The sequence below is a fragment of the Sceloporus undulatus genome, chromosome 6 (assembly GCF_019175285.1).
Source record: "Sceloporus undulatus isolate JIND9_A2432 ecotype Alabama chromosome 6, SceUnd_v1.1, whole genome shotgun sequence".
NCBI classification, from domain to species: domain Eukaryota; kingdom Metazoa; phylum Chordata; class Lepidosauria; order Squamata; family Phrynosomatidae; genus Sceloporus; species Sceloporus undulatus.
The window spans coordinates 22,325,953-22,349,375 of NC_056527.1; the positions used below are offsets into that span (position 1 = coordinate 22,325,953).

The following is a 23,423-nucleotide window of genomic DNA, read 5'->3' on the forward strand; positions in this document are numbered from 1 at the left end:
CCTGGCTTAGCCATGAAACCCATTGGGTGACCTTTGGCAAGTCACACTCTCTCAGCCTCATGGGAAGGCAATGGTAAACCTCCTCTAAACCAATCTTGCCAAGAAAACCCCATAATAGATTCGCCTTAGAGTCATCACAAGTTGGAAAGGACTTGAAGGCACACAACACAACACACAACATGGAAAATGAAAGCTCCTGCTACCAGCATCTCTCTTTCACCTCAGTCTCAGAAGTGCTGCAAGATCAGGGTGATCAGATGTCCTGAGCACAAAGGAGGACGAATGTAGGACATCAGGGTGACCAGATGTCCTAACACCCGAGGAAAAATGTAGGACACCCAAGATTGGCAGGGCCAAACAAAACCTTATTACAAAAGCCCCATTCATTCCTATAAATGCAAATTCATGCTTCTTGAGCTATGCTCAGGATGGAGGACCCTTTGAAGTTCTTCCTGGAGAGAAGACTGAAATGGAGGACACCCTGATTTCCCAGACTTAACACAGCTAAAGTATATGTTTCTGAATGGTAAGGCAGGAGGAGTCAGGACTACACCTCCCAGCATGCCTTGCGACCGCCTTTTTTCCTGAGGAGGAGGAGGAGAAGGAGGACGGTGGCTGCGAGGAGGCAAAAAAGGCAAGGCAGAGAAGGCGAAGGTGGGTGGGGAAAGCGAAGCCTCTGTCCTCCTCCTCCTCCTCCTTCCTGTCTCTCTCTCCCTCTCTCTCTGTGTCGAAAGCGAGGCGAAGCAGGGCGCCCCGATCCCCGTGGGACCAGGCGGGCAGCGGCTGCTGGCTGGGCGCTCTCTCTCTCTTTCTCTGCCCCAGGAAGCGATGCGGAGGGGTGGAAAATGGCAGAGCTGCAGATGTTACTAGAAGAGGAAATCCCTTCTGGCAAGCGGGCTTTGCTCGAGAGCTACCAGAACCTCACCAGGGTCGCCGACTACTGCGAGAACAACTACATCCAGGTAAGAAGCAGCAGGGCTGGCTCTCCTGGTGGGCTCCTGGCAGGGAAGGCAGGGGGGAAGAAACATTCATCGCCTCCTCCTTTCCTTCCTTCCTTCCTTTGCCTCCCTCCCTCTCTCCTCCTCCCTCCCTTCCTTCTCTTCCTTACCTCCTTCCTTCCTTCCTTCCTTCTCCTCCCTCCCTCATTCTTTCCTTCCTTCCTGCCTTCTCCCTCCCTCCCTCCCTCCCTTCCTTCTCCTCCCTCTCTCCCTCCCCTCTCTTCCTTCCTTCTCCTCTCTCCTCCCTCTCTCCCTTCCTCTCTTCCTTCTCCTCCCTCCCTTCCTTCCTCTCTTCCTTCTCCTCCCTCTCTTCCTTCCTTCACCTCTCTCCTCCCTCTCTCCCTCCCTCCCTTCATCTCTTCCTTCTCCTCCATCCCTTCCTTCCTCACTTCCTTCTCCTCCCTCTCTTCCTTCCTTCACCTCTCTCCTCCCTCCTTCCCTCCCTCCCTCCTTCTTTCCTTCCTTCTTCTCTCTCTCTCCCTTCCTTCCTTCTCCTCCCTCCCTCTCTTCCTTTCCTCCCTCCCTCCCTTCTTCCTTCCCCTCTCTCTCTTTCACCTAAATGGCAGGAGAATGAGGAGCTACACACTCCTTTCTCTCTGCTAGAGGAAGTGGGCAATGTCTGTTGCTACCAGTTTTTCAAAGCACAGTTTCTTCCGTCCTCACCTACACATTGAGAACATCCGCACTACAGACATAACCCATTTTGACACCGCTTTAGTGGCCATGCCTCCATGCTGTGGAATTTATTATCATTATAAATAATAATGTGGAAAATAATAATAATGATAATGATATTGAATTCTGGGAATGTTGCACAGGATGGCTGGTGCCTCACAAAACTACAAGTCTCAGAATCCGCAGCATGGACCCATAAAGTGGTGTCAGACTGGATTATTTCTGCAGTGTAGATGCACTCTTGAGCTGCCATGGCTCAGTGTTCTGGAATTCTGGGCATTTATAGTTTGTTGCAATCCTGCGACGGAGGTGCCTCACAAAACTACAGTTCTCAGAATTACATAGCATGGAGTTATGGCCATTCATGTGGTGTCAAACCAGATTATTTCTGCAGTGCAGATGCAGCAATAGCCTCACTTTAACTCTCTCTGGATTCCCCCCCTTCCTTTTTGAACCAAACTTTTGAACCAAACAAGCCTTCTTCTTCTTCTTCTTCCTCTTCCTCTTCTCCTTTTCTCACTCAGTGCCACCTTAGTCTGGGTGGCAGAAGGGAGGCTTGCTTTATTTTTCCCCTTTGGATCAGCAAAGGGTGTGCCTTGTAGGGTTAATTTATTCTAAGGCAGGCATTACCGACTTCCTTGTGTTGTGTTGCTGTGTATCTCTAGAGGCCAGAGGGGTGTATGTGTGTGTGAGTGAGAGAGAAATGATACAACATGTCTTGAAGAAGGGCTCTGCCTTTTTTTCTTCCTCAGGCTGAGTTCCTCATTCTTGGTCTGTTTCCCTTCAGCTTCTCTTTGGGGGTTGTGATAATATATGTTCATTTATAGGTGTGCTTTTGAAAGCCAGCAATTACACAAAACAAAAACAAAAACTGGCCTCCAACTGGGAAGGAAGAATGACATCAGACTTCCCCCAGAAACAGGGTGATCAGCCATCCTCCTTTTCCAGGACATGTCCTACATTTCAACCTTCCCCCCAGGAAGAATTTCAAAATATCCTCTATTTTGAGCATGACTGAGAAGCATGCACTGTTAGTTCAGTATGAAGCGGTATATAAATGAAGCTGTTCGTTACTTCTATGAGTGTTTCTAGCTTTTATTTTGTCATACCCTACATTCTTCTGGAAGATCCTACATTTTGTGGTGGCTCATCCTCCTTTGTGGTCATGACATCTGGTCACCCTGCTCAGGAGCGGGTTTATTTTAATGGAGGGGGGACAGATTCAGCTGAATTGAATGAAGAATTGCTTGGCATAGCAATGTGAAGAAATCCTAAATTTATGAAAGGAGAGGCTGACATGCTCTCTCCTTCCTTTTGCTTCTGCATGCAAGCATATATGCTCTCTCTCTCTCTTTCTTTCTCTCTCTCTCTCTCATGAATGATTTCATGTAATTTAATAATGTGAAATGAATTCTCTGTGGGCACTGTTTGTTTAATATTTGGCATGTAATTCTTACCGAGGCTAAACGAATTATGTTTTCTGACGTGATGCTGTGGCGATACTAGATTGCTGAAATTATCCGAATGTGGGAGAAATGAAGTGTAGGTATGCAGCCAGGAAAAAGAGAGCACCCATTTAGCCCTCTAAATGTGTAGGTTTGCTTTTTTCATAATTAAAACACCCTACAGCTGTAATTTAACCTCATATTATGTTTGAGTCTCCTTGTTAATTAGTAAAAGAGTCTTACTTTTATTCTTGCTGCTTTTTGTCTAGTCTCCCTGCAACCTTTTTTGTGTGTGTGGGATTGCTATAAACCCATTTGCCCCCCGTAAGAAAAATTCTTAATAGTGATATAGATTCCTATGTATTTTAATAGACTTACACAGCACAATCCAGTGTTCACATCCCACTAACATTCCCCAACAAATATGTGTAAGACTATAGCCATTGATGGTTTTTTTTTTGCACCTTTCTGTTCAGAAAAATATTTAAGTAACCACAGATTCACAATTCTGCATGAATTTTTATCCAGATAAAAGAGTTATGGAACTTGTTGCACGCTGCATGTCTGTCTAGCCATTCCCAATTACCTGTTAATGTGTCTGAGCTCAGCATTTGCTACCTTATCTTTGTATGTCCAGTTCTGCTATAACTAGACTCCAGATTTTCTCATGGGGTAGATGGCATTCTGGGGAAAATGTGGCTATTTCATTGTTCCTTTTTCTTGTCTTTGCTTGGATTGCTTCTCTGTAGTCCTGTAATCTTTTACTTTGCTAACATGAAGGCCAAGGTACTTGTGACTATGACGAATTACTGTTTAAACATAAATTGCATGGAAAGAAGAGCATAGGGAGTCATTTTTATAAAGTAAAAAAGAGCCTGTTGAGGAGTCCATGAAGTGCAGTGTCTGTCTGCAAGGTACTCCTCATGGTCTGTCCTCCTGGGATGTGTTTCTCCTCAGATGAACTCAGATATCAGTGTGTATCTGACCCAGAGAAAAGTGATTGGAAATTGTGGTAATAAGTGTACATTAGGAGGGTTCATTGCTCTTTACTTGTGCAGTCTTTAATCAAACATTAATTCTACTTAGGGCCAGGTCTATGCTTAAATGCACAGATCTGTTGCTGTGATACCTAGTCACTCCTTCCTTAAGTAATCAAAATCAGAATATGGATTTCTTCATAGAACCTCCCCAGTCAAATCTGTCTGGATTATATGCATTGTTTGTTCATTGGGATGCAGGTGAAACAAGGGAGGAAAGAGTATGCAGTCTCTCTAGTGAGTCTACATCAGGGGTAGGCAACCTTTTTGAGCCGGGGGCTGTCCCTCAGACAACTGGGGGGCCGAAGCCAAAAAATAAATAATTAAACAATTTTTTTAAAAATTAAATGAATAAATAAACCGGGACAAATGTAGGACAAAAATTTCAAATGGAGGGCACTTTTTTTAAAAAATGGAGGACACGCTAAAAATTTGCTGATTTTTTGAAAAATGTTAATATAAATTCAGGTTTCGGAGGCTTCTATAGGCAATTGCCCCCCTTGCCCGCCGCTTGCCCCCCCTTGCCCGCCTCCTCCTGATAGGCCAAAGGCCCCACGCCCTCATGCGAGAGGCCAAAGGCTCCGGCAGCAATCGGCGGCAGGACCGGGCTGGGGCCAGTCCCAAGGCCTTGCCGGGCCGCATTCGGCCCGCGGGCCGCAGGTTGCCTACCCCTGGTCTACATCATTAGGTGTTCAGACACAGAAGGTGTGGTGACACTGGTAAACCTTAAATACTGGAAAGCTCTGAAATGTGTTATATGTTCTAAAAGGAAGGGCTGACTCTGAGTGGCTTTGCTTTGAGCATTCTGAATAAACCCCTCTCCCAAATAATAAACTCATGGCATTCAACAGTAGTAGCCAAAGCGGAAGTTGTGTAGAATGAGCTCCCAGCAAGAAAGTCCCTGATTAAAATTCCATTTCTATTCTCAGTTGAGTAGTCTTATTTCCAAAACACACTGGAGAATTAATCCAGTTTGAGACCACTTTAACTGTCCTGGTTCAGTGCTATGGAGTCCTGAAAATTGTAGTTTATTGTGGCATCAGAGGTCTCTGACAGAGAGGACTAAATATCTCACAAAACTACAGCTCCTAGAGTTCCATAGCGTTGAGCCCTGGCTTAAAGTGGTTTCAAATTGGATTATTTCTGCAGTGTGTTTTGGACCTTAGGCTAGCAGCTATTTTTCAGTTTCTATTGCTGCTATGGGGATAATTCCAGTTTAATTTACAGGGTTCTTGCCAGAATTGTGATAATATGTGAGGTACTTATGAAAAGTGTTATATAAATATTGCAGCATTTTTAGAAGTAGGGAAACGTTTTATCAGATATATTTGCTGTTGTCCATTCAGCGTTATTGGGATAGAGGGAGGCTGTAAGTTAGCCTTATAATATATTTCTTGCCTGAGGAATCAATCATTCAACATTACTTCTGTGTGATTCTTTGTATTGCCAGTCACACTGTTCAAACTACATTGGGATATAACAGGCACATGCTGTAGTAAAGTTTCTGTAGCCTGGTAGATATGTTAAGGGCTTCTCTGTGAAGTTTCTGTAACATTTGTATACTGAAGAATGGTTCATAATATGCAATACATATTGATAAGTTGTGGATTTGCTGATAGCTACCAGCTTACACCGTTTTGAAGCCTCCCTTCCTGTTACTCTTGTAAATCCTCATGTTAACATAATCCTTATGTTATAGTTCTTAACTTCTAAGAATTTGATTCATTAGTATTTTATATTAACATAAACTATTAATTATAAATTTCATCACTGTTACAGACAATAAATTCAAGTAAACAACAATATAAAAAGGAAACAAATTCATCAATGAAATCACATTAAAAACAAAATTGAAATGACTAAATGCAGTGTAAAGGGCCAAGTTGAACAGATGTGTCTTAGCATCTTTTCAAAAAGCTGAGAGCACAAAGATAGATCTAAACTCTGAAAGGGGAACATTTCATAGTTTGGCAGAAGCCCTTTCATGCATGTCTATTGTATTGTTGTTGTGTGCCTTCAAGTTGTGTCCAACTTATGGTCACCCTAGGGTGACCCTATCACATTTCTTTTTCTAGACAGGATTTATTCAGAGAGGTCTTTGCTTCCTTCTGAGGCTGAGAGATTGTGATTTGCCCAAGGTCACTCAGTGGATATCCATGGCTGAACAGGGATTTAAGCCCTGATGTCCAGAGTTGTAGTCCAGTATTCAAACCAGAGAGCCAGAATGGCATAGTGGTTTGAGTGTTAGACGACAAGTTGGAGACCAGGGTTCGATTCTCAGCTTGGCCATGAAAGGCACTGGGTGACCTTGGGCAAATCACAGACTCTCAGCCTCGGGGGAAAACAATGGCAAAACTCCTCTAAACAAATCTTGTGGGGGGAAAAACACCATGATAGGTTCGCTTTAGGGTTGCTATAAGTCAGGAAAGACTTGAAGGCACACAACAACAACAACAACATCACTCAAATCACTACACTACAATAGGTCTCTGTAAGTGATGGTTTCCTCAAAAGCATGTTTTTTGCAGATTGTAATAACTGAACAGTCTCCCTAACAGGACATGTGGTCTCTTAGGAAATAGCTAGACCCTAAGCAGTTTAGAAGTCTAAAGTTTAGGATTAAAACCTTGAACTGATCCCAGAAAACAAATGATAAGCTGTGCAGATGTTTCATATATAAACTTTAAATTAGGCTAAAAACTACCTGTACCCAAGCTATGCTTGGCCAAGTGAAACTTATTGGGCAAAGTGGCAAAAAAGTTATAGGGAGAGGCATCTTTCAGGTAAAGACAGGGCACTTTGTTTATATTGCTCATTTACTTGCAGTGATACTTTAGCTTGGACCCTCTCTGGATCATTTGGAAATTGCATAATATTTTTCCTCTTCAGTTTAAACTCAAATAATTCAGGAGATACGGAAATCCTACAGGGGTAGGTTAGTGATGTCAGCAGTAGGCATTATGGTAAAATGTGCTTATACACACATGCATAACATTAAACCAACTAGTTAGTATATGGCCCTTAAGGGGTTTTGCAGCTCAGATACGGAGTCACTCCTGGTCCAACCATGCAAATTCACGTTAAAATGTGATGTATTATCACACACGATTACTTTCTATAGGGGGGGGTCATTCTGAGGCAGATCCACAGTCAATCTGAAGTGACTTCTCATTTTTTGTGAATTCGGTAACAAGCAAATTCACAAAAATTGTTTCCAAGCTCACTTCAATTTCAATCTGAATTGGTCTGGTGTGAAATGCAACTTTGCTTCCATCCTGATGCATCCCCCCAAACCTCCAAGGTGGCAAATTTCCCATGATGCGGTGCTGCAATTTTGTTCCATTTGCTTCCGGTGCTCCTTCAAGAATGGAGGGCACTTCTGGATGTAGCTGACAGGGGGGGGGGGCGATTTGGGGCTGGGGAGGGATGGCAAGAGCAATGGAAGGGGCGATTTGGGGCTGGGGAGAGAGATGACAGGAGCAATGGAGGAGTGATCTGGGGCTGGGGGGAGAGGTGACAGGAACTCCAACTCCCAGAATTCCATAGAGTTGAGATGGGAGCAATGGAGGGGATGATCTGGGACTGGAGAGAGAGATGACAGGAGCAATGGAGGGGGTGATCTGGGGCTGGGGAGGGATGGCAGGAGCAATGGAGGGGCTGATCTGGGGCTGGAGGGAGAGATGACAGGAACAATTCACGTGAGGGTTGCATTCACGTGAAACAGGAACCAGAAAGTGGCTCCTTTCTTCAGCCCGGAAGCATAAAAGGTCTCGATGTGTTCAGAGCCCCACTGATCATGTGCAAGGGTGCCAATTCAAATTGTTGAATTGGCATGGTATGTAACAGTGTGATAATTTACTGTGCACTCGCTCCGCTTTGACTGAGGAATGACCACAATTTTATCCTTCACATGTGATAATTCATCATGTGAATTGCCTTGGATTTGAATTGACTCTGCTTCCCCTTCAATTCGGATTTGCTCTGGATTGGCGTTCCAGTTTCTCGTGTGATAAGGCCTTAGTCTTCCAAAACTGAGAGAAAACCACGTGAAAAGCCTGTGAATATAGTTCACCCAGCTTAAAATGTAGTCTGAATATTATTTTGCAAAATAGTGTTTTTCCTGTTTAGACTTCATTGGAATTTACCCAGAAAGTCCTTGAGGGAGAGCAGGTTTTAACCTTGAAATGCCAGCAGTCAGAGTTTGAACTCTTCTCTACATATTTGCAGTGACAAGAGTTGAACTTTTTTCTGCTTCAAAGATTGCTTGCTCCACCCAAAAAAAGCTGTTGATACAAATGCTTTGAAAAGGCGAGGTTGCTTTTGGTTTTACTCATGGGAAATATGACAAATACAGTGGTGTGGCAACTGCAGCACATGTTTTGACCTGTTTGGTGTGTGTGTGTGTGGTTTCCCCTCCCATCTATCTGATGAAGCTTTGGCAAACCTGTACAGTATTGCTGACTGTTTTCAGAATGGTTTCAAGTGCATGTGCTTTACCCCAAGAGGGAAGAGTTTATTTAAAAAACTAATAGTAACCCATTTAAGCACACATAACCCAGTTCATATGCTTTGAAAGCAAAGCTGGTTGTAAGCAACAGGTGAATAAATGATGGAAAGGTGTCTGTTGATGCTAAGGTATACAAGAAAGAACTAGATGACATCTTTTAGGTTAATACCTAATTTTTCTGCTTTATGTGGGTTTAGCCCAATTCAGTATTAAAGTGATAAATTACTTGATAATACCGATTTGATTTTTAGTGTAAGACAGAGTTATACTAGCAGTTGCATAAAGCCATCTGTCCGGCAGTTGGACTAGTGCAGAGATTACTTTTTGAGAGGATTGATTTGCTTGTAGTGTCAGTGTCTTTGCTGATGGGGCTGCCCTAGGATTAGAGAGTGTGACACACAAGGCAATGTAGTGCTCTGTGTGTGTGTGTATGTACACCCTGGAGGTTGGAAAGGAAGTCTCTACAACTGGTGACTTCATTAGTCTTAACTGGGTTTAATTTCTTGTTGATATGGACATTCCTTTCCTAACCTTACAGAGTACTATGTAGGTACAGTAGAGACTTAAAGAAGATGCATGCCTACAGAATAAAAATATATGGACTATTTTGTTGCTAAATGCTTAGAAATATATTATTTTTTGCAGCAGATTCTATCTAATCTTAGAAGCTAAGCAGGGCCAGTCCTGATTAGAACTTGGCTGGGAGACCGCCAATGAATATCAGGTGCTGTAAGCTATATTTTAGAGCAGTGGTGGTGAACCTATGGCACACGTGCCAGAGGTGGCACTCAGAGCCCTCTCTATGGGCACATGCACCATCGTCCCAACACAGAGTTCACTACAGTTTGTCACTAGAAATCCAGAGGGACACAGCACTTTGTGATAAATAAGTAGGTTTTAGATTGCAGTTTGGGCACTCGGTCTCTAAAAGGTTCTCCATCACTGTTTTAGAGGATTGGCAAACAGGCAAAACCATCTCTGAATATTCCTTGCCTAAGAAAACCCTATGGAATTCATGAGGTCGACATAAGTCGACAGGTAACACAATAACACATATACACACACAGGTGCAACAGATTAAATGTGGATGTAAGCAGACATAAAAGGCAATGTTGCTGTAGTAATTAGATTGACAGTGGATGGATGAAGCCTAGACTAGTGGTTTTGGCTACAGATTGTAAACTGCTCAGAGAGTTCTGAGTACACTATGAAGCAATATAACAATGTACAGTGGTACCTCGGGATACGAAATACCCAGGTTACGAAATTTCCGGGATACGAAAAAATCCCATTGGAAATAATTGTTCCGGGTTACGAATGTTTTTTCGGGTTACGAAGAAAATTTTTGGTGCTTTTCGGCGCTTTTTCGCACGAAACACGGCTTTTCCCCATTAGCGCCTATGGCAATTCGGCTTACGAAGGCTTTTCGGGTTACGAAAGCGGCCGCGGAACGAATTAATTTCGTAACCCGAGGCACCACTGTAAATGCTATTGCTTGACTCAAACCCATGCTCAGCAGTTAAGTTCATAGCACTGTGATTTGATGTAAGTCTACTCAGGGGTTATTCAGATGGTGAAAGTAATCCAGGTAGAATCTGGGTTGAATCTTTGTTGTTCACACATACTTCAAATGCATCCAATCAAGTTTTGGGGAGTGCTGCCAAAAAAACCCATTTAGCCTGGGATAATTTTTTTCTGAGTTTTTCTAAGGTTTCAGATTCTCAGATGTGTGAATAACTGATGCAAATAGAGCTGGAATAAACCAGGATAACACTTTTCATGCCTTGAATGGGCTTCAAATACATTTGCATCATTTGCTCCATCTTTATTCGAGTGTTGACACATGTGAATAACAAACCCGGAATACATGAGTGCGATCATTCACATATTTGTGCAAAAAAGAATGCGTGAATAAACCCATCAAATGTAAGTATCATTATGATGTAAATGTCAGGTAAAAGTTTGTTGAATTGTTGCTTTTGTAATCCTAGGCGGTATCCAGACCGGTGCAAAGTGCTGCCCTGGATACATATTAGGGTTGCCTTGGGGCGTTCTTTCCAGACGCCCCACAACTCTAGTACGTTGTAATGGTGACGCCCTTTCTACATGGGCGCAGCCGTGATGATGTCACAGCTGTGCTGCAGCCAAGTGGCGCGGACGTGATGTCCTGGCGCTGCTGGAGGGTGCTTGTGGTGCCCTTTCAGTGGTACCAAAAGGAGCTCCGTTTCGGAGCTCCTTTGGCCACATGTATCGCTGGCGTGGCCTTTAAACAGCCGCGCCAGTCATACAAAGAGAAAGGGGTCAAGTGGCCCCTTTCTCCCTTTCCCCGCCGCTGTCGGGGTGTCCTTGGGGCATGAATCCCCAAGGACACCCCTTTCCAGGCCATGGGGAAGCGGCATTTTGCTGCTTCCCCAAGGCCAGGAAAAGCGGCGGATCGGGGCCTCTGAGGCTGCTGCTGTGGCAGCTGAGGTCCCGATCTGTTGGGGAAAGGGGCGGTCTGTATCCCGCCTTAGTTACTCTGTCTCAGTCTAAGGAGCCTAAATTTTCATGACTGAGGTGTTAAAGCTTTCAAAATCATGGTATACCTAGTTGGTGTGTGTGTGTGTGTGTGTGTGTGTGTGTGTGTGTTTGTCAAGTACAGAGTTCATCCCAGTAGAGAAAGGAAGCTTCATTATAATATCAAGCCTGCTTTGCTGAGTGGAAGACAGAACAAGTTTTGTCTCTCAACTGTCTCTTTAATCAAAACGTAAGGGGATCCTGATAGAAGTGCCTAACTGTGAAAGATACATTTGACATCTTGCATTCTTTGATTGGACAAGTGTGACTTAAACCTGACTGCCAGCGTTCATTCTAAATTTAATCACTATATGATAGAAAAATCTTGGTTCTAATCTTTTGGATTTGAATTTTACTTCCTCCCTCCAACTGCTGAAGCTGTGGCTGCCAATATTGTATTATACTGAAAAGTGGCTTCTGGCTACCGTGTGCAGTGACGCAAGCAGCAACCAAACAAAATTCCAGATACCAGTATAACTAGCCCTTTGGGTCAGATAAACCTTCCAGGTAATCAGCACTTATCTGAGAGGAATGAAAAGGGAATGCTGGTACAAGGGACTTGAAAGGATCCAGTGAGGTTCAAAGACCATACAATACTAAGGAAATTAAAGTGTGTGTCAGCTGCTGGATGTAGGAAGAGGCATAAGGAACTGAATATAAATAAAGGGAAGCTGATGCAAATAATGTGGGGGATTTTTGGATTTGAGTAATGGTGGAAGATTGTAAGAGCTAAGTTCTTCTAAATCTGTCTTAAATTTCCAAATCTTGTTTTATCGGCTTCACTACCGTGGAAATAGATAAAAACATATCTAAATGACATGAAGGGAGGTAATTTATTTTACAACCAAATATAAACAGAAAAAAAAGCTGAAGAGAGTGTTGGATGCTGTAATTACTTCGTTCTACAGTATCTATTAAGACTTCAGCCTGACATTTTGCTGGTGATACCTGTCATTTTACACTCATGTATTCAGACGTTATGCATGATCTTATCCATTGCATGTTCGGCAGGGCATGTGGTTGACAGGTGGCAGTTTGGAATGTGCATTTAAATGGAGGCAACAGGATGATGGTGCAGGTGGGTGGCAGAAAACCTAGTGGCCATGAACCACTTAAGTGATCTCCCCCCCTCCATCTTTTTATCATTATTCAGCTTCTCTGTGCTTCCAAACCATGGCTAGGTATGGAGCTAGCTAACTTGAAAAAGAAAAAGAAAACATGGAATGGCTGTAGTGGATTCTAAACATTCCTGCCTGGGTATAAGCCTCACTAGATCCTGAGGAAGTGGTCCATACACCGAGTAAGTGTTCTTATTTTGCAATTGTAATATACAGTGGACCCTTGTTATATGCTGGGATTTGGTTCCAATATCTCCCATGGATAACAAAATCCGTGGATGCTCAAGTCCCATTAAATATAAAGCCATAGCAAAATGGTGTCCCTTATAAACATGGAAAATCAAGGTTTGCTATTTAAAATTTATACTTTTTTTGAACATATTCAAACTGTGGATGCTTGAATCTGTGTATAAAAAACCCATGTATAAGAAGAGCCGACTGTAGTAGCTGAATCGCCTTCTCTATCAGGCAGGAATGGACTGACTGCACAGTGGTGTGCTCTACCATTTTTAAAAAAATGCTAGAATCCTTGTTGGCCATGTTAAATTTATTATTATTATTAACCTTTATTTATAAAGCGCTGTAAGTTTACACAGCGCTGTACATCAATTTTTTAGTCAGACGGTTCCCTGCCCTCAGGCTTACAATCTAAAAGACATGACACAAAAGGAGAAGGGAGTGGTGGTGGGGAATAGGATCAGGTCCAACAGATCTTTTCCACCTCCGAGATCTGGACCAAGGCAGATGGACTGGAGGAAGGGCTTGGCTTCTTGATGGATGGTTAGAAGGAGGCTTCCTGGGTCAGAGAGGGGCTCACCTCTGGGAATGCTTCTCTAAACAATATAGTCTTTAATTCAGTTTTGAAACTGGGCAGAGAAGTGATGAGGTGTGCATGTGGGGGAAGAAGGTTCCAGGAGTAAGGGGCAGCAAGCGAGAAGGGACGAATTCGGGAGGGGGCAGTGGTAGTCCTACATTGTGACAGGATTTCCAAAGTAAGAGTGTGTGCAGAGAAACATCTAGCAAATAAAAACATAGCTAGCTCAAATATAGGACAATAGAGTATATAATATATTGCCAGATTGTGCCTAACCTAATATTATTTGTAAGAATCCCAATATGAGCTGGTCCAGCAGAATATGATCATGGTCCATAGCTTATATTCTGACCACCCTTCTAGTAAGACATGAAGAAAATAAATAATTGAAATAATAGATTGCTTAGAAATCCTGGGCATTTTGAGATATTTTATTGTTGAACATTCCAACATTCTCACAACTCAGCACTTTTTAATATGACACAATAATTCTCTACAGAAATCCCCTTTCACAGGTCAGATCTCTCTGGACTGTGTGCAGTGATATGGAAGGTATTGTAGTGCATTGGTCAAGAAGAGATTTCAACAGTATTAATTATTTAATACCATCTAACATGCAGTAGATTTCCTTCTTAAAATGAACTGATGTTTGTTTTTAGCCTGTCCTGAGTTTTATCTATCCTTCCATGGTATCAATGGCTGCTCTGTCAGACATTTGAAAGAGAGCAGTTCATTAAGGGTACCAGTGCATTTTCAAATGATTTGGGGTTGGAAAAACTGGTGCAGTCTGTACTTTATCCCTCATCCTGTTGTCAATTATCAGTGTTCTGCTTGTCTGCCAGTTTCTTTGTGAAGCTTTGTCATGCCTCCCTTTCTCAGACATTGCTCTGCCATCCTCCTGACCCAATCTGTCTTATATGTAAAGAAGTTTGGTTACTCATGTGTCTCCACTGCTGACTGGCAACAGATGAAATGCAGACTGACTCCTGAAGGTCATAGAGAAATGTTTAGGGTGGTCCTTAGCAACTGTCAATATGAAAATATAATTGGGCATCTGGGTTGCCAGAACCACTGGTAATGTTACGTTGCCTTGCAGACTGTAACAGTTCTGATCCAATCAGGTCCCAGTTCAACCATGTTCAAGGATCTGTCAAAATGAAATGAAGTCACCGGTGAAATAAAATTGTGGTTTATTGATGACATGGTGGTGTTAAGGGAGATGCAGCAATAAAACCTAAAGGCAAAGATGACCCTTCAGCTAATTGAAAGCACCCAAGGCTCATTAGGAACTAGAACATACTTGCCTAGCTGCACATGCCTATTTGTATACCTGGTGTGGTAAAGAAAGGACCTATGTATGCACTGCCCCAATTTTGCGTTCCATGTTTTAAGCTGTAAATGCATATCCACCAAGATTGGTTATATAGTAATGTATTGTCAATGAGAAAGGATAACCTGTGATGAAACTGGGGTGAGCTATGCAAACCAGCCTTGAAATCACACAGTAAAAATTTGTCTTCTATTATATTCTGGTACTTCCTCATACTTATTTCCAGAAAAAGCGTAACTGAAAAACTCTTCATTATAATAATCCTAGCACGGAAGCAAATCTTACATAATGCTTTTGAAATAATTTTTATTTTCTTATGTTAATTCAAATTAGAATTTCACACATGTTAAAAGCAACACTTGGAAGAGTTATTTGTTTGGACTGCAGCTCCCAGAATATCTTAATCAGGATGGCCAGTAGTCATGCTGTCTAGGGCATATTGGGAACTACACTCCAAAAAATTAACTTTTACCGCTCTATTTAGATAGTATTAATTGTGTGTGAGTTGTACCATGATCCCACAAATGGATGGGACTTTTCATAAATTGATAAGATTAAATGTGGTGCTGTCATGAAACAAGGTTAGGCAGTCAGCTTGAATGGGAAATGTGGGTGATATCAAGGATCATAGAATCATAGAGTTGGAAGAGACCACAAGGGCCATCCAGTCCAACCCTCTGCCATGCAGCAACCCTCCATCAAAGCATCCCCGACAGATGGCCATCCAGCCTCTGTCTAAAGACCTCCAAGGAAGGAGATTCCACCACACTCTGAGGGAGTGTGTTCCACTGTCGAAAAGCCCTTACTGTCAGGAAGTTACTCCTAATGTTGAGGTGGAATCTCTTTTTCTGTAGCTTGCATCCATTGTTCCAGGTCCTGTTCTCTGGAGCAGCAGAAAACAAGCTTGTTCCCTCCTGAATATGACACCCTTTCAGGTATTTAAACAGGGCTATCATATCACTTGTTAACCTTCTTTTTTCCAGGCTAAACATCCTAGCTCCCTAAGTCATTCCTCATAGGGCATGGTTTCCAGACCTTTCACCCTTTTAGTAGCCCTCCTTTGGACATGCTCCAGTTTCTCCATATCCTTTTTAAATTGTGGTGCCCAGAACTGGACACAATATTCCAGGTGGGGCCTGACCAAAGCAGAATAGAGTTGCACTATTATTTCTCTTGATCTAGATACTATACTTTTATTGATGTGGCCTAAAATTGCATTGGCCTTTTTAGCTGCCGCATCACACTGTTGACTCATGTTCAACTTGTGGTCTACTTGGACTCCTAGATCCCTTTCACATGTAGTCTAGTTCAGCCAGGCGTCCTCCATCCTATATCTGTGCATTTCATTTTTCTGCCCTAAGTGCAATACCTTACATTTCTCCGTGTTGAAGTTCATTTTGTTAACTTTGGCCCAGCTTTCTAGTCTATTCAGGTTGTTTTGAATTTTGATCCTGTCCTCTGGAGTATTAGCTACTCCTTCTAATTTGTTGTCATCTGCAAATTTGATAAGTATGCCTCCAATTCTGTCATCCAAGTCATGATAAAGATGTTGAATAGCACTGGGCCCAGGACAGAGCCCTGTGGGACCCCACTGGTCACTTCTCTCCAGGATGAAAAGGAGCCATTGTTGAAAGGAATGACAAGCCAGGAGTCCAGATTTGAGCTAGAGAACATAGTCCACCAGGATAGTTACCTACATAAGTCACATTTGAAAAACAGGAATATCATAACAGCATAATAGAGCTCAGTTTATTTTGGATATGTGTGCATAGTGTTAAAACCTTCAAATCTGAAATGTAAAGTTGAAGGTCATACGTAATCATACTCAGTCAAGATGTGCTTATTCTTGAAGGGCAGATGAGCATTGTTACTAGAAGTAGAAAATGCATTTATTTTGCCAGTCATCCAATGAAATCTGCCAGTATTTCTGTGTAATTGCTTGTATTATATTTAATTTCCAGATGAGTAAAGGGTAAAGTTAATGACTAAGAATGAGTCACTGGGGCTGGGAAGTTAACCCAACTCTTATGATTCTTGCTTTTTTTCCAAATGCCTCATATCTAGGGATGAATGTATGATTTCAGTCATAAGAAATTAGCACAGAGACATATGCTTCATTTGCATAGCCTTAACCAAATTGTATCCATCTTGTTTTATATTGCTACATATTCTCAGAAATTCATTACTATAACCCAGAGACTGGAAGAGGTAGTCCCAAAAAGTAACATTTCCAGAATCTTCTACCCAGTTTGGTGAGTGGCAATGCAACCATGACTAGTAACATTTCCACGTGTCCTCTTTTACCATAGTTAAGAATTTAAGACATCTCTCACAGTACTGAACATGGCTTACCGCTACAGTATTAAAGTATTTATAGGATGCTGGATTTGTTGTTGTGTGCCTTCAAGTCATCTCTGACTTATGGTGATGCTAAGGCGAACCTATCATGGGGTTTTCTTGGCAAGAGTTCAGAGGAGATTTCCTGTTGCCTTTCCCTGAAGCTGAGTGTGACTTGCCCAAGGTTTCCCAGTGGGTTTCATGGCTGAGCTGGGAATGGAACCCTGGTCTCCAGAATTGTAGTCAGACACTCAAACCACTACGACACAGAGTTAATTTTGAGAAGTGTCTCTACCATCTGTGCAACATTCATCCCTGGGAATTTTGGTTGTTTGGCTGTATGACACCCTCTCCCCCCCCTTGCAAACTGGTCAAATAAGGATAGTGCTTTATGAGTAGTTGAATGAATAATGTTGTGAAATGCTAATCTTGTTTATTGTTGTCTGAGTAAAATTTCTTGATGCCATTAACAGTTTTACAGGTTTCTTGTTCTGAACTAGAGATGTGAAATTTGCTACTTAAAAGCACACACAACAGCTACAGTGGCATCCCACTCAGTAGGAATGGATTTGACTGTGTAATAAGCCTTTCATAGGTTTTCTTATATAAATATCTCTGCTAGTACCAGTATTCTGATGATGTGCTACCAGTGTTAAGAATCAAATGTTCATATATAATTATGCATGGCGGTATTTTCAGTCAGCTCTCCTTATCCACGTATTATGTATCCATGGATTCAACCATCTGCAGTTTGAAAACATTTTTTTTATTCCGAAAAGCAAACCTTGATTTTGTCATTTTATACTGTTGTTGTTGCATGTTTCCAAGTCATTCTTTACTTATGTCAAGCCTAAGGCAAACCAATCATGGGGTTTTCTTTGTAGGTTTCTTCAGAGGGGGTTTGCTGTTGCATTCCTCTGAAGCTGAGAGCATGCGATTTACCCAAGATCACCCAGTGGGTTTTTATGTTTGAGTGGTGAATTGAACACTGCTCTCTAGAATCATAGTGCAGTGCTTAAACCACTACACCCACACTGGCTCTCTATTTTATGTAAGGTTCACCATTTTACTACATCATTTTATATAATAGGATCATCATCTACTAACTTTGGTATCCATGGTGGGTCCTGGAACCAAACCTCATAGACACCAAGGGGCCACTGTAACTAATAGAAATTAAACTGCACACAGCAGTTCTTACATTGCTCTTACTGTCTGTGAGTAGCAGTTAGTGTACAACCAGCATCCCTCAAGATGGGTGTACCACAGCTCCCCCTCATTAACAGTACTTCCAAGTTTCACCCTCCATGTTAAGATATATCATTGGGGGATGATTTCAGTCACTGCGTCACTTGAGAGGAGGAAGAGTATACTGAGCCTCCTTCTCATGGCCAAGACTACTGTACTTTTTTTGCACTACTGTATTAAAAGTCGCACCAGATGAGGGAATTCCAAATGCATAGCTAGGAGGAAGAGAAACCTTAGCTGTATCTGTCCACAGTGATGTGAGAGCCTTCCTTATCCCTCTGTGTATATGTTAAAGGCTTCTGTTGCCTCTTGTGTTTATATGTATGAGTGTGTATTCGTTGTGTGTGTGTGTGTGAGAGAGAGAGAGAGAGAGAAAGAGAGAGAAAAGCCCCCATTTGACACCGACTGCAGCTCTTGGAGTTAGTGTGATTCAGCTTAGATGATCCAGTGTGTGAGAAGTTGCAAAATCCTTATTACAAACTGTATCAGTACAAGCACATGCAAGAGTTGCATGTTTAATTTTTTTTAAAGTGACTTTAAAAGTTTGGGAATATTTCCCCTCCTCCCAAGGCTTCAGGACAGAAAATGTTTTTAAAGTAGAATGCATTTCTCCCAGGATAGGTTTCCAGCTGTTCTTCTGTTTTGTCTACAGGGCAAAGCAAGCATAAACAGTAGTAAAGCCTATTTTCATTGGAAGAAGAGCATGTAAGTTTTAGCTTGTCTGGAATACTCTTGCTGAATAAGGGAGTATAGTACTAATACAAGGGCGGAGGTTCTCAGTGAACAAGACTGTAACAAATCAGCCTGGGCTCCTTTTCAGTACAAAGTGTACTGTCATGTTGCATCATTCAGTTATTTACCTATTTACATAATTTGTAACTGGCCCCGTTAACAAAAATGCATGTTTCCATGGTTATTAACAAGGAAGTAAAAAACCCAATAAAAATAAAAATATTAACAGAATTAATAAACATTCAAACTAAAATAGCAGCAGTCTGTTCAAAGAGCACAATTAAAATTACTCTCAATTAAAAATACAAGCATTTAACATTTTTTAAAAGCCTAGGGAAAAGGAATGTGTTTGCCTCGTGCCTAAAGAACAGCAGCAAGGGTGCTTATGTGGGTTTCCCTGGGGAAGGCATTCAAAGGCTGGGAGCTACCACAGAAAAGTATTTCTCTGGTTGCAACCCCTCACACTTCAGATCAAAACTTGGAAAAGTTATTTTGGACATCTCATCTCTATTATGGGAGTTGTAGTCCAAAAATGTAACTGTTCCAAGTTTTGCTACAGATAGCAATTTTTCACACCTGGATGTGTACAGGGAGATGGTTGCAGCAGAAGGCGCCACAGATGGTATGTGGATCTCAAGTTGTGTGAAGCTTATGTTTTAAAGACCAGCACTCTGAACATGGATGCTTACTGGAAGCCAATCTTGCTGACTAAGCAGGTTGAAACCAATCTGCAGTGCTTGTTTTGGGCTATTTTGAAGTGAAGAGCTTCTTCCTCATACTGAAGAGCTACACAAAACAGACATGAAATGTACACCAGTCCTTCCTGCTTGGTTAATCCAGCTATTGCACCTGTAGACGAATGCTGGGGATTTCCCTCCCTTCCTGCCTTAAAGCAGTTATGGAAGTCCCTATGCCTGATGTTCTGGTCATCAGGGAGCGTAGACCTTCCCACCCATCCCCAACTGTAGCAGCAATTTTATTCAAAAGTTAAATCAATTTGGAATTGATCCCACTTGTTCCTTGGTTATGCAGTTGTCCCTTTACATTCACTGGGGTTAAGGACCCCTGTGAATGTGGAAAAATTGTAAAAAACAACAACACACTACTCACTATTCTTTTTATCTAAGAGAACATCTCTCTAGGAATCTCCAGGTCCTCCAGTGAAACTCTGTGGTCAACATCTCCCTGAAGTTTTTTTTATATAATATATAATTTATTGATCATAGAATCATGCTGAAGGATCTACAAATGCTTAGATATGTGTTTTCTCTAAAAATTCTAGGTTCTCCAGCACAACTCTATGTTCAACTTCTGGCAGAGTTGCGCTTTAGGACTGAGAGATTCATAGAAAGGACATACTAATCAAAACTACAAATAATCAAATCTGCAAAATTCAAAACCAGAAATGTAGAGGACCAACTGTCTTGTGTAAAGTCAAGGTCAAATGGTGTGTTGTCTTTATAGAGTCTAGATTCTCTATGCCGCCTCACTGGATTCGCAAAGAACAGTTGGTCTGAATGCAACTGTTTGTCATCATTTAGAACAGTGATCCCTAAACTCTGGCCTTCCAGCTGTTTGGGCCTGTGGCTCCCAGAATCCCACACAACCAGTCATGATGGCTGAGGCTTCTGGGAGCTGAAGCCCAAAACACCTGGAGGACGAAAGTTTGGGAATCACTGATGCATGTTACACTGATGTAGCGCAGCAATAAGATTCTGATCTGTTCAGAAGTTTCACCTAAATACAGCAGCTAATTAGATTGAGTCTATTCTACTCATCATATTCTGAACAGTGCAAAGATCTGCATTAGCTAACAGTTGGTTAATATGATTCAGAATGCTAGTTATCAGCTAAACAGTCCTAATGAATCAGGACTGAGAAACCTAAAGAACTGGTTGCTCTTAGAAGAACCTGCTCAATTGTTAAAGGTTTTTGTGGAGGCTCTCCTTTGTTCTAATTTTGGAGATAAAGCCTGGCTTACTGTGAAAAATCCCTGTTACTAGCATAAAAATTTACCTGTCACCAGCATAAAGCCCAGTTGTTGTTGTTAACTGCCCTTGAGTTGACCTCGACTCATGGCAACCATGTCCTTAACCACTCTGCTTAGGTCCTGCAGGCTCAGGCCCGTGCTCTCCCTAATTGAGTCTAACCATTTGGCATGTGGTCTTCCTCTCTTTCTACTGTTTTCCACTTTTTCTGGCATCAGTGTCTTTTCTAATGATTTTCCCCCCTCATGATATGGCCAAGGTATTACAGACTCAGTTTCGTTATCTTGGGGGCTCTTCAGACTGGCCATTAAGGCCAGCCTGGAAGTGGAATCAGGGCATAGCATACACAAGACGCATGCCCCCAACTCTGCCCCCAGGGTGCCATGACACCATGCACCACTCCACATGGTATGTGGCATCATGGCGCTCCTCCGGCACTGGATCCCGCACAATGCAGTGCAGAAGGAGCCTTGGCTTCCAGGGAGAGTTCAGGCTTGATTTGTTCTAGTACCTATTTACTTGTTTGGCTGTCCATGGTATCCTCAGCACTTTCTCCAGCACCACATCTCAAAGGAGTTGATTTTCTTTCTAAGCTTTCTTCACTGTCTAGTTCTTACATCTGTACATGGTGATGCGGAATACAGTGGCTTAGATTTTCCTCACTTTAGTGTTCAGAGTTTTATCTTTACATTTTATGATCTTGTCCAGTTCTTTCATAGCAGCCCTTCCCAATCCTAGTCTTCTTCTGATTTTTTGACTGCAGTCTCTGTTCTGATCAATATTTGAATGAAGGTATGGGAACTCGTTTACTGTTTCAGTTTTCTGGGTGAATTCTTGTAGATCTTCCATGGTGATTATTTTTTGTTTTCTAATGTTCAGCATTAATCCAACTTTGTCACTTTCCTCCTTGACCTTCTTTAGTAATTCCTCTAGGTCTTTATTTGTTTCTGCTAGTAGTATTGTGTCATCTACATATCTTAGGTTGATAATACTCCTTCCTCCTATCTTCAGTCCTCCTGCCTCTGAGTCCAAGCCTGCTTTACATATGATATTCACTGCATATAGATTGAATAAATAGGGTGATAGTATAGAGCCTTACTTGACCCTTTTGCTGATTGGGAACCATTCTGCTTCTCTATATTCTGTTCTGACAGCAGCTTCTTGTCCTGAGTATGGCATCATGACATTCAGATCTTGATAAATAAAATAAATAATAAATTGTGATACACTGGTCCCCCGGGTTACGAAATACCCAGGTTACGAAATTTTCGGGATACGAATAAATCCCATAGGGATTTATTGTTTCGGCTTACGAAGGTTTTTTCGGGTTACGAAAAAACCCCGGCGCTGTTTTAAATGGAGCCGCGGCGCAGCCGCGGCTTTTTCCCCATTAGCGCCTATGGGCTATTCGGCTTACAAAGTATCCCGGGTTACGAAAGCGGCGGCGGAACGAATTAACACCCATTCCTCTAAGAGCAAGCCATAGCTTTTTGTGATACTTGCAGTCAAAGGCTTTGCTATAGTCAATAGAGCACATGCAGATTTTCTTCTTGAATTCCCTGGTGTGCTCCATTATACAACTTATGTTTGCAATGTGATCCCTAGTGCCTCTTCCTTTCCTGAATTCAGCTTGCACATCAGGGATTTCTTGCTCCATATATGGTAGGAATCTTTGCTTCACAATTTTGAGCATGACTTTGCATGCATGAGAAATTAGTGCAATGGTTCTGTAGTTACTGCAGCCTTTTTTGTCTCCTTTTTTGTGGATGGGGATATATATCGATTGCTTCCAGTCTGTGGGCAACTGCATTGTTTTCCATATTTGTTTACAGATTTTAGTTGAAACTAAGCTTGGTTCTGTCTCTGTGGACTGTTGCAGTTCTAGTGGTTGTGATATCTGCTCCTGGTGATTTGTTCTTCCATATTGCTTTGAGTGTGGCTTTCACGTCATTTTCCAAAATTAGGGTTTCATCTTCATACATTTTTTACTTTGTGTAAATTATGATTTGGGAATAATCTTGGAATAGTTAGATTAATTTGTAACTTCTACAGAAAATCTTTGCCATGAGTGGAAACAAATATTCATAGGAATGTTGAGATTCACAGTTAATTTTTCCTCAGCTTCTTGATTATTACTAGAAACTGGTAAGTGTTTGATGCTTTTGATAATAGTTTGTGACATTATTTGAAGTTTCTGACATTTCACTGGAAGATCACTGGGCTGATCTTCTAGTTAAAAACATTTGTTTGGCAACCAGATGGTGATTGGTGAGCAGAATGTTCCTGTGCTTTTTTTTTTCTTGACGCAAACATGTTCTGTTCTGCTGGAAGTGATGTATTTATTATATGTCTGTTTTACCTTTCTGCTGGACAAATAGCACTCAAAACATCTTACAAATCTGTATGTAAAGTGAGCACATGATATAACCACACTGAAACAAAGATGATGCTAGTGTGTGGACATGTGAAATAAATCGCTCTTGATTAATTACACTTGTAGCACCTGGGCTTTTTACATTGTAAACTGGTTACAAAATCAAATAGCTATGCTTTTACATAGAGAGAACATAAAAATTTATACTTTATTAATGCATAACTACAGAAACGGGAGGTGCTAGAATGGAGAGTAAACCACTAA

The 23,423-nt window shown here is 41.8% G+C and overlaps 1 protein-coding gene across 9 annotated transcripts in view; it reads left to right on the forward strand.

Annotated features, from left to right (window-relative positions):
- The first annotated feature begins 630 nt into the window (after nt 1-630).
- ABI1 (abl interactor 1) overlaps nt 631-23,423 on the forward strand; it is a 111,082-nt gene continuing 88,289 nt past the window's right edge. For 7 of the 9 annotated variants that reach the window (XM_042472801.1, XM_042472799.1, XM_042472804.1 and 4 more), the window contains exon 1: nt 709-962. In XM_042472801.1, the coding sequence (XP_042328735.1) occupies nt 846-962 (117 nt within the window). In that variant the 5' untranslated portion in view covers nt 709-845. Of the gene's footprint in view, nt 963-23,423 lie in introns of all 9 variants that reach the window. The other 2 variants (XM_042472806.1, XM_042472807.1) reach the window with 1 other exon arrangement.